Source organism: Cherax quadricarinatus, unplaced genomic scaffold, assembly GCF_038502225.1.
Source record: "Cherax quadricarinatus isolate ZL_2023a unplaced genomic scaffold, ASM3850222v1 Contig143, whole genome shotgun sequence".
In the NCBI taxonomy this organism is placed as follows: domain Eukaryota; kingdom Metazoa; phylum Arthropoda; class Malacostraca; order Decapoda; family Parastacidae; genus Cherax; species Cherax quadricarinatus.
The window spans coordinates 65001-77208 of NW_027195169.1; the positions used below are offsets into that span (position 1 = coordinate 65001).

The 12208-nt window shown below is 48.8% G+C and overlaps 1 protein-coding gene across 1 annotated transcript in view; it reads left to right on the forward strand.

Annotated features, from left to right (window-relative positions):
- The window catches only part of LOC128697137 (uncharacterized), a 65871-nt gene extending 60976 nt beyond the window's left edge, over window positions 1-4895 (forward strand). Inside the window, exons 9-11 of the mRNA XM_070080093.1 lie at window positions 1390-1635; window positions 2325-2644; window positions 3972-4895. Of these exons, the coding sequence (XP_069936194.1) occupies window positions 1390-1635; window positions 2325-2644; window positions 3972-4220 (815 nt within the window). The 3' untranslated portion in view covers window positions 4221-4895. The remainder of the gene's footprint in view (window positions 1-1389; window positions 1636-2324; window positions 2645-3971) is intronic.
- Window positions 4896-12208: the final 7313 nt, after the last annotated feature.

A 12208-nucleotide genomic window follows, 5' to 3' on the forward strand; every position in this document is an offset into this window, starting at 1 on the left:
GCTCTCCTGGCCACCTCGGCTAGTGTGTCGACCATTGCTCTGTTGCTCTCATCGTATTCTTCTCTTGGCCTCCTGCAGTTCTGTGGTGGGTTGTACATTACTGCAATTATCACCTTATGTCCCTCAGACTGTATTGTTCCTACTAAGTAGTCCCTTTCGCCCGTGCCATCCATTCCTTCCATTTTCTCGAAACCCCCACTGGTTTTTAATGAGCAGTGCAACTCCTCCTCCCCCTCTCCTCCCTCTGTCTTTCCTGAAGATTTAATATCCGGATGGAAAGATTGAATCTGTTATTATTCTGGTGAGTTCTGTGTGTGTGTGTGTGTGTGTGTGTGTGTGTGTGTGTGTGTGTGTGTGTGGTGTGTGTGTGTGTGTGTGTGTGTGTGTGTGTGTGTGTGTGTGTTTGTGTTGTGTGTGTGTGTGTGTGTGTGTTTGTGTTGTGTGTGTGTTTGTGTGTGTTGTGTGTTGTGTGTGTGTGTGTGTGTGTGTGTGTGTGTGTGTGTGTGTGTGTGTGTGAGTGTGTGTGTGTGTTATGTGTGTGTGTGTGTGTGTGGTCGCTAAGTATTAACATTTATATATTACCAACATGAATATTCTCACCAAACCATACCCCGGCCGGGATTGAACCCGCGGTCAGAGAGTCTCAAAACTCCAGACCGTCGTGTTAGCCAGTGGACCAGCTACCCACAATAAGATTCATCCAACTAGGTATATTTCTACACCATAGGAAGGTTAGTATAGGCCACCACTGTGACCACAAATGCAAGTTTTTACAGACGAATCTCCAGCTAGCGTGGCCGTGACGAACTCTAGCTCAAGTCCCCTCACTGCCGTTAACATGACTCGTGTCAATCGTGTCATTACGATTTCGTGAGTCATGAATATTCTCAAAATTAATGTTTCTGATTTTTTTTAAGGGAGACTACAATATTTTTTAAGAGGGAGACTACACTATTTTTAAGGGAGATTACAAAATTTTTAAGGGAGACTACAATATTTTTTAAGAGGGAGACTACACTATTTTTAAGGGAGATTACAAAATTTTTAAGGGAGACTACAATATTTTTAAGGGAGACTACAATATTTTTAAGGGAGACTACAATATTTTTAAGGGAGACTACAATATTTTTTAAGAGGGAGACACAAATATTTTTAAGGGAGACTACAATATTTTTAAGGGAGACTACAATATTTTTAAGGGAGACTACAATATTTTTTAAGAGAGAGACTACAATATTTTTTAAGAGAGACTACCATATTTTTTAAGAGGGAGACTACAATATTTTTTAAGAGAGACTACCATATTTTTTAAGAGGGAGACTACAATATTTTTAAGGGAGACTACAATATTTTTAAGGGAGACTACAATATTTTTCTGTACTTGCACAGTATCGCCACCAGCAGTGAGTGAGTCCGGGAGCCCAGAGCCTGGGAGAGAGGAGGGCTACTCTGAGGTGGGCGGTGGTGGGCTGAGCAGTGGACTGGGGATGGCCATCGGTGGGCTGGTGGGCGGGGTGGGCGTGACGCTGCTGGTGCTGGTGTTAGTGATTATTGTAATGAGGAGAAGACAGAAGAGGAGGTCAGCTGAGGAGGAGCTGGTGGCGCCCACACCTGCGCCCACACCTGCCCTTCCAGGTGAGTGACACACCTGTATCACACCTGTCCAGGTTCGTGCCCTTCCAGGTGAGTGACACACCTGTATAACACCTGTCCAGGTTCCTGCCCTTCCAGGTTAGTGACACACCTGTACCACACCTGTCCAGGTTCCTGCCCTTCCAGGTGAGTGGCACACCTGTATAACACCTGTCCAGGTTCCTGCCCTTCCAGGTTAGTGACACACCTGTACCACACCTGTCCAGGTTCCTGCCCTTCCAGGTGAGTGGCACACCTGTACCACACCTGTCCAGGTTCCTGCCCTTCCAGGTTAGTGACACACCTGTACCACACCTGTCCAGGTTCCTGCCCTTCCAGGTGAGTGGCACACCTGTACCACACCTGTCCAGGTTCCTGCCCTTCCAGGTGAGTGGCACACCTGTACCACACCTGTCCAGGTTCCTGCCCTTCCAGGTGAGTGGCACACCTGTACCACACCTGTCCAGGTTCCTGCCCTTCCAGGTGAGTGGCACACCTGTACCACACCTGTCCAGGTTCCTGCCCTTACATGTGACTGACCACACCTGCATGACCTCCCACCAGGTAAGTACCTCCCGTATCACACCTGTAATAATAATTATAACCATAACAGTAATAATAGCAATAATAATAATAGTAACAATAGTAACAATAATTATAACAGTAATAATAATTATAATTACCTCCCACAGAGAGGGTGGGAGAGGAACTTCCGGTGGTAGGCAGCAGTGTGGGCAACCCTCCCCCCAGCAGTGTGGGCAACCCACCCCCCAGCAGTGTGGGCAACCCACCCCCCAGCAGTGTGGGCAACCCACCCCCCAGCAGTGTGGGCAACCCACCCCCCAGCAGTGTGGGCAACCCACCCCCGAGCAGTGTGGGCAACCCACCCCCCCACACCCCAAAACGACCCCTCACCCCACACCTCCCACGCCTACCACACACCCCACGCCCACCACACACCCCACGCCCACCACGCACTCCACGCCTGCAACACACGCCGCCTCCATCCAAGGTAAGCAAAATATTAGGCCTACGGAGGTCTCAGCAATATATAAATTAATATATATATATATATATATATATATATATATATATATATATATATATATATATATATATATATATATATATATGTGTGTGTGTGTGTGTGTGTGTATTCTTGCGTCAGTGTCTTGCGTTTGCGTCAGTTTCAAAGTTTTTTCTGTTTGCGTCATCAAGAATCTCGGTGTTTTTTTTTTTTTCTTCCCGTGTCGTTAATGTCATTGTTTTGTCTTGTTTGCTTTTGTTTGATTTGTTTTATTTGCTTGTTTTCTGATCTCTTTGCTCTTGTCTGGGGTTTACATTGTTTTCCTTGATTCGTTTACTTAAGCAAGCTCGCTGTGCTGTACATGCGTGTTTAGCGCATGAGAACACTGCTAGTAGGCCTAGCTGCATGGCCCATATGTGTTTAGCGCATAAGAACACTGCTGGTAGGCCTAGCTGCATGGCCCATACGTGTTTAGCGAATGAGAAAACTGCTGGTAGGCCTAGCTGTATAACCCATACGTGTTTAAAGCATAAGAACACTGCTGGTAGGCCTAGCTACATGGCCCATACGTGTTCAGCGCATGAGAAAACTGCTGGTAGGCCTAGCTGTATAACCCATATGTGTTTAGCGCATAAGAACACTGCTGGTAGGCCTAGCTGCATGGCCTATACGTGTTTAGCGAATAAGAACACTGCTGGTAGGCCTAGCTGCATGACCCATGCTTGTTTAGCGCATAAGAACACTACTGGTAGGTCTAGCTGCATGGCCCATACTTGTTTAGTGCGTAACACTGCTGGTAGGCCTAGCTGCATGGCCCATACTTGTTTAGCGCATAAGAACACTGCTAGTATGCCTAGCTGCATGGCCCATACGTGTTTAGCGCATGAGAACACTGCTGGTAGGCCTAGCTGCATGGCCCATACTTGTTTAGCCCATAAGAACACTGCTGGTAGGCCTAGCTGCATGGCCCATACGTGTTTAGCGCATAACACTGCTGGTAGGCCTAGCTGCATGGCCCATACTTGTTTAGCGAATGAGAACACTGTTGGTAGGCCTAGCTGCATGGCCCATACCTGTAACGCATGAGAACACTGTTGGTAGGCCTAGCTGCATGGCCCATACGCGTTTAGTGCATGAGAACACTGCTGGTAGGCCTAGTTGCATGGCCCATACGTGTTTAGCGCACGAGAACACTGTTGGTAGGCCTAGCTGCATGACCTATACGTGTTTAGCGCATTAGAACACTGTTGGTAGGCCTAGCTGCATGGCCCATACGTGTTTAGCGCTCTGATATTTCTGGATTTTTATGCAGATTTTGAGACGGAGTAGCGAGGCCGCAGGTAGAGGCAGCAAAGACTCTGTGGTGGACGCTACCTCAGCGGCGGTAGCGGCGCCGGCGGAAGCTATGCTAGCGGCGGAAGCTGCGGTAGCGGCGGAAGTTACGGTAGCGGCGGAAGTTACGGTAGCGGCGGCGGAGGAAGCTGCGGTAGCGGCGGAGGGCGGCGGCAGCGGCAGCGGCAGCGGCAGCGGCGGCGGCGGCTCGCCCAGGGTGAAGAAATGAGCGTCATGTGCACTACCAGGCCGGGGTGTACACACACACACACACACACACACACGCACACACACACACACACACACACACACACACACACACACACACACACACACACACACACACACACACACACACCTGTTATAACAACAGTAACAACTGCTTCAGGACTTGCAAATAGGTGTCAAACAACCGTCAGACCTGTAAAACACCCTTCAACACATCAAACACCCGCCAGTACCATCAAACACCCGTCAACATCATCAGACACTTGTCAGCACCAAACACCCGACAATACCATCAAACACCCGCCAACAGCATCAAACACCCATGAGACACCAACACCATCAAACACCCGTGAGACACCAACACCATCAAACACCTGTCAAACACCCACCAACACCAAACACCCACCAACACCATCAAACACCCACCAACACCATCAAACACCCGTCAGACACCCACGAACACCATCAAACACCCGTCAGACACCCACGAACACCATCAAACACCCACCAACACCATCAAACACCCGCCAACACCATCAAACACCCGTCAGACACCCACGAACACCATCAAACACCCGTCAGACACCCACGAACACCATCAAACACCCACCAACACCATCAAACACCTGTCAAACACCCGCCAACATCTGACATACAGGCTGTATATTATGTATATTTTTAATAAATCTTTTGTATACCGTTTGTTGTTTCTCTGTTGTCCCGTTGAATAAGCTGACAGAGAGCTCTTTATAACCAGTTTGGTGACTCTTGCAGAGCGCGGTTCAATGATAAACGTCTTTGGAGGCTTGTTACTTTATTTGCAAAGTCGTGCTGGGTACACAGACTTGTGTGTTAAATGCCCATGACCCGGGAGGGCCATCCCACGAGGGAGAGAGGGAGTAGGACTGTTGACTGCTTCTAGGCTTCTGAGTGAGTGAGAGTGGGACCAGCATCCCACTGACCTGGGCAGGCCTAGAGGGCAACACTTGAGTGCCACAAACTATGAACTAAGCTGGGAGACAGCATAGGCTGTCTGTGCAGGCAGTACAGGCTGTTTACATTTGCTCAGCCACCTACCTCGTTCCGACGCGACAATACTGGTGGTAAAAAAAACTCAATCTCTCTCTCGTAGGAACAGGACACAGAACACAAAATAAAAAACACGTATATACATATGGACATGGAAAAAAAAACTTCCTACAGGGAGGGAAGAAAAAAACGTGGGGTGTGCTAAACATTGTGGTCATAGGCAGTGAGCGTCGATAGGCATCACTGCACGCCTTCCTGCGTCTGGACAGTTGCTGCAACACAGGAGACATCGCTGCGGCTGAGCTGTGACGTAACAGGGTATGGGCTCCTCTAGAACGGTGAAGCAGCCATAGTAGGAGTCACTGCAGGTTTTACTCAACCTGGGGCACGACATGCTGCTGCCCTCGAGTGAGGCATCATCAAAACTCGGTAACTGGGCAGGACTTCTGGCAAGCGACTCAGGAGGACATTTCTCGACTGGTACTGTGACTGGGCTGTCACTGCTGGCGAGTGTGGAGTAAGTTGTGGAGTGAGTCATGGCAGAGATGACTGGGCAAAATATCTGGGAGTCATAACATCATACACCAGACTGCAGTGAGCGAGCTAGCAGTCAAAGTGACATCTTTGGGCAGGCTGCTCACTGAAGCTTGTGACATGAGGCTAACACAGCGCCTGCTGACAGGGCTTAAACTGCGGCTTGACGAGTGTCATTCTCTTGGCAGTTGGAGTTATAGCAGAGGTTAGTCTAAGCGTCCCCAGACTTGTTTCTCTACATATAACTGCACTCTGAAGGTCTGGAGGTGAAGTAAAACAAATCTCGATGGGAATCATAGCAGGTATGATTCTGCAGAACATCTATGAGCGACGAGCATAAGAGCTTCCTGTACAAGGGGCTCATATGCTCAGGGCTGACTAATATCAGCTGTCAAACACGCTGGTCACACCGGGTGACAGGCAATAAAGTGCTACACAGGGGTCTGGGCTAAAGACCACACTGGACACACAGAAAACTTTACACACACCCGCAGTACATGCGGTACAACATGCTTTTCTGTGCACAAAATTGACACAAAGCCATACATTAACATGTTAGAACACTGAGAGGAATTAACACACGACATATATCTTCTCTCAATCTTCTCGACAATACTGACAATTACTGAAACACTCGATGTGACTATGTGATGTCAGGCGTGACGTCGCAAGGTGACGTCAGCAACATTGTGATGTCGGTAGACATCTCGAGGTGACGTCAGGCAGACATTGTGACGTCATGAAGTTGGGCAGCAGCATCGGTGACGTCAATGTGATGCGGGCAGCAGACCACAGCATATGGCCTGGGACATCTGGCTTGGTAACCCATGTGGCTCATAGGTCCACGTGGCTTTGTCCACACCCCATTTGGCGTTGGGATCCATGTGGCGTCGGGATCCACGTGGCGTCGTGATCTACGTGGCATACTGATCCACATAGCTTCAAGTGGCCTCGGGCACTCGGATACACAGCTCTGGCAATGAATTCACACGGAAAACAGCAGAAAACACAGCAAAGGGAGTGATGGCATGGTGGTGTATGGTAGTGTGCTGGCGAGGAGCGTGGGTGAGTGTATGGCGAGGGAGGATCTGGTCACTTCCTCCTCTCCCACCCACAAACACGTGAAGCTCACAATGGATGCAGAAATCACCACAAAACTCACCTCTGGCCTGCTGAAACAGCTGTGCTGAACTGAACAACAACAGCAACATACAAATGATGCTGAACACGTGACTTGAGAAACAGCGTGGGACACTGTGGCATGGGGTCACTGGGACGCCACTTACAATTCTCGAAGAAATTCGGCAAATTTCGGCTAGATCCTGCTTGTACCTGTGTCTGGACGCTGAAACGTGCAGACACGACATCAGGATAACTCGTTGAGAGACAGATGCTTCTAGTGTAGGGTGATGAAGTGAACACTACCTCATTCCATCGCCTTCCTCTCTCCAGACAAACACAACTTGCTGCGACCACCGCTGCCACCAATGTGAAACAGTTTTTTTTGGTGGCTCTTGCAGTGGAGCCGGGTTCAATTACAGTGGAACCTCAAAAATCGAACTGCTCCCAACACAACCAATTATGCAAGTGTATTTTTGTAAGTGCTTTTATAAGTGTATTTTTGAGGGTCTGATATGGCCTAATCTAACTTGACTCAAGAAATCTTAATGACACGATTGCAAACAAACCATACCCCGGCCGGGATTGAATCCGCGGTCATAGAGTCTCAAAACTCCAGCCCATCGCGTTAGTCACTGGACCAGCTAGCCACAATAAGATTCATCCAACTAGGTATATTTCTACACCATAGGAAAGTTAGCACAGGCACCACTGTGACCACAAATGCAAGTTTTTACAGAGGAATCTCCAGCTAGCGTGGCCGTGACGCGACGGGCTGGAGTTTTGAGACTCTATGACCGCGGGTTCAATCCCGGCCGGGGGTATGATTTATGGCCTAATCTAATTAACATTATTCCTGATGGGAATAAATTCATTCGGTGGTGGCACTCGAACAGCCTTCTGGACTGAAGAAAGATCGATATTTGAGGTTCCACTGTATAGACATCTTTGGAGGCTTCTTACTTTATTTGCAAAGTCGTGGTGGGTACCCAGGCTTGTGTGTTAGGTGCCCATGGCCCGGGAGAGCCATGCCCATGAGGGAGAGAGGGAGTAGGACTGTTTACTGCTTCTAGGCCGCTGAGTGAGAGTGTGGGACCAGCGTCCCACTGACCTGGGCAGGCCTAGAGGGCAGCACCTGAGTGCCGCAAAATGTGAACCAAGCTGGCAGACAGTACAGGCTGTCTACATCTTGATCCGAGGAAGTGGAGCTGACCTCCATTCCCCTGGATCAACTCTCATCCCCTCCCCCAGGAGCTTTCCCCCCCTTGAGGATTTAGCGCTTCTCAGAAAATGGTGCATTGTTCTGGCAATGTTTCGCTCTGTTTAGAGCTTTATCAAGTGATGTTTCGCCCTGTTTAGGACTTTATCAAGTGATGTTTCGCCCTGTTTAGGACTTTACCAAGTGATGTTTCGCCCTGTTTAGGACTTTATCAAGTGATGTTTTGCCCTGTTTAGGACTTTACCAAGTGATGTTTCGCTCTGTTTAGGACTTTATCAAGTGATGTTTCGCCCTGTTTAGGATTTTACCAAGTGATGTTTCGCTCTGTTTAGGACTTACCAAGTGATGTTTTGCCCTGTTTAGGACTTTATCAAGTGATGTTTTGCCCTGTTTAGGACTTTACCAAGTGATGTTTCGCCCTGTTTAGGACTTTACCAAGTGATGTTTCGCCCTGTTTAGAGCTTTATCAAGTGATGTTTCGCTCATTGTAGAGCTGAACGAATATTTTGAGAAACTAAATATTTGAAAAAAAAACACCTGGCTGTTACAGCTGGCCTGGCTGTTACAGCTGGCCAGGCTGTTACAGCTGGCCAGGCTGTTACAGCTGGCCAGGCTGTTACAGCTGGCCAGGCTGTTACAGCTGGCCAGGCTGTTACAGCTGGCCAGGCTGTTACAGCTGGCCTGGCTGTTACAGCTGGTCAGGCTGTTACAGCTGGCCTGGCTGTTACAGCTGGCCTGGCTGTTACAGCTGGCCTGGCTGTTACAGCTGGCCTGGCTGTTACAGCTGGCCTGGCTGTTACAGCTGGCCTGGCTGTTACAGCTGGCCTGGCTGTTACAGCTGGCAAGGCTGTTACAGCTGGCCAGGCTGTTACAGCTGGCCTGGCTGTTACAGCTGGCCAGGCTGTTACAGCTGGCCAGGCTGTTACAGCTGGCCTGGCTGTTACAGCTGGCCTGGCTGTTACAGCTGGCCAGGCTGTTACAGCTGGCCAGGCTGTTACAGCTGGCCTGGCTGTTACAGCTGGCCTGGCTGTTACAGCTGGCCTGGCTGTTACAGCTGGCCAGGCTGTTACAGCTGGCCAGGCTGTTACAGCTGGCCTGGCTGTTACAGCTGGCCAGGCTGTTACAGCTGGCCTGGCTGTTACAGCTGGCCTGGCTGTTACAGCTGGCCTGTCTGTTACAGCTGGCCAGGCTGTTACAGCTGGCCAGGCTGTTACAGCTGGCCTGGCTGTTACAGCTGGCCAGGCTGTTACAGCTGGCCTGGCTGTTACAGTTGGCCTGGCTGTTACAGCTGGCCAGGCTGTTACAGCTGGCCTGGCTGTTACAGCTGGCCAGGCTGTTACAGCTGGCTTGGCTGTTACAGCTGGCTTGGCTGTTACAGCTGGCCTGGCTGCTACAGCTGGCCAGGCTGTTACAGCTGGCCAGGCTGTTACAGCTGGCCTGGCTGTTACAGCTGGCCTGGCTGTTACAGCTGGCCTGGCTGTTACAGCTGGCCTGGCTGTTACAGCTGGCCCGGCTGTTACAGCTGGCCCGGTATATATACACTACAGTGTTGATATTCACTATGTACCTCCGCTAGCAACTTGTATCATTGATGACCCTCGTGTAGTTAACAGTCTTGACACCTAACTAACTAACCCCAACCTGGAACCTAACTTCTAACTACTCTGAGAAGCAGGAGCACTCACAAGTTAGTCTTGGAGTTATTAGTGTACTGGTAATTTACCCGGGTGTACCCAAACCCGGGGCTTTATATCCAGTGACCCGGGTATTAGTGGTATTTAGGTACCCGAGGTTATATGGAAATATTAGGTGCACTACTCTGAGATTATACCTGATTACAGTAACATTCTGTGTCGGTAGCTGGGTTGGTAACGCAATCAGCTCACGCATCCAGTTCCGTGGTTCGATCTCCAGTACGGCTGGAAACAGGACGTGTTTCCTTAAGACATGTGCTGTCACTCTTCACCTAGTAGCAAGTAGGTACCTGGGTATTAGTCAGCTTACACCTGCTGTCCATGTTTACCCATCGGTAAAATGGGTACCAGGGTATTAATCGACTGGTCTGGGTCGCATCCTGGGACAAAACTGACCTAATTTACCCGAAATGTTCAGCTATGGTCTGTATAAGTTGAACCATGTACTTATGGGAATAAAAATTATTATTATTATTATTATTATTATTATTATTATTATTATTATTATTACATTCCCAGGTTGGTTTGAGTCGTGTTTACAAGTGAATGAACTCTAAGTTCGCGTTTGTGTTTACTCTGCAAGTTCCCTTAATTAATGTAGATATATTCCGAGTCTGAAACTGAGGAGGGATGGGGAATTGAGGAGGCGGGGGGGGGGGGGAAGGGAGGGTATCTACCTACCTGGGGTCTACCTGGAGGGCATTCCGGGGATCAACGCCCCCGCGGCCCGGTCCACGACCAGGCCTCCCGGTGGATCAGGGCCTGATCAACGAGGTTTTTACTGATGGACGCATGCAATCCAACGTACGAACCACAGCCCGGCTGACCCGGCACTGTCTTTAGGTATCTGTCCAGCTCCCTCTTAATGACAACCAGGAGTCCTCCCGTAATGCCCCTTATTGCTGGTGGGAGGCTGTTGAACAGTCTTGGGCCCTGAACACTTTGTGTTTTCCCTTAGTGCACCAGTGACGGCCCTACTTTTCACTGGGGGCATGTTGCACCACCTGCCAAGTCTTTTGATTTCGTAGGGAGAAATTTCTGTGTGCATATTAGGGACCAGTCCCTCCAGGATCTTCCAGGTGTAGATTATGATATATCTCTGTCGCCTGCGCTCCAGTGAGCATGTGGAAATTGGCCACCCCCTTTATTTTGAGGAAGGGGGGGGCTGTGGAGAAATTTTCTCCAGGAGGGGGTATCAGCCCCCTTCAGCCCTTTCAGCCCTGAGGGGCCAAGCCCTCTCAGAAGGGGCGAACGTCTTGTTTACTGCTAGAGTGAGTAATTGATCACAGATGCTATGCCACGTAGTCAAGTGACCTCTGCTCCTTGCAGCGGTGTTGCAAAGTGTATTTTTATAAGAGACAGTACATCTCTTACTTAGCAGGACAATTAAGGAAAATCCTGCTCCCACTTTATTACCATGGTAAAAATAGTGGACATTGTTGTCTATGCTTAAGACAGCAAGAATCAAACATTCTGCTTTGCTTCATCGAGGAAGTGGCAAGGAAGCAAGGAGTACTAGGTCAGCTTTTTTTTGTGCTAGGGCAGTGACGGCTTGGGGCGGTGTGGCGTCGCGAGACTAGCTTTGACTCTAGTGAGAGTCACACTGACGCCAGGATAACCAGCAAAGAACACTGATCTGTGCGTTAGTGTGAATAAAGTGTCTCACAAAACACAATAAACACTTAAGAGAAGTGTGATCAGCTTCTCTTGTGATAAAATTGTGAACAATAAAGACAAATCTTGTGGAACATAGTGTACCAGTGTGCGTTTCCTAGACAATGGAAGACGTGGACATCCAAGGACACTTCAGCTTCTATCAAGTCACCGATACCTGTCAAAGGTGTTGAGAACACCATAGCTCACGTTACAAGAGCAATGTATGTTACGAATTTCTTGTAGATCGGGGGACTGCGCAGTTCTTGAGTCGCAAGGAGTTTGTAATCAACCTATAGTCGGCAGTAAGGTGTGGACTTTTGAGTCCAAACAAGTAGGTATATCGTCAGCCATCATCGAATGAAATATGCTGACATAACACCCCTCAGGGGTAATTTATATACTTACAAATTATATTTCTTGACAGCCCATGTTGAGATGGTTTTGACAGCTTCTAGACCTCGTCTGCAGGGGCGGCTGTGTAGACGATTTGCTGTCTTTTATCAGCTAAGTGTTCATATTTAAATTTATAAATTAAACACAGCAGGTAAGGCCAAAACCCTCAACAGAATTTGGTCGTGCTCGAACCGGATAAAGACCATACAGTGGTCCAAATATGTTGTAGTACAGTGTACAAATAACCTATGAGCCAAGGTCCTTCGAAAAAAGCTGTAAAACTAGTGTTTTACAATATAAATCAGTATAAATGAGTCCCTCCAGACTCAATCACAGAGAATGGGC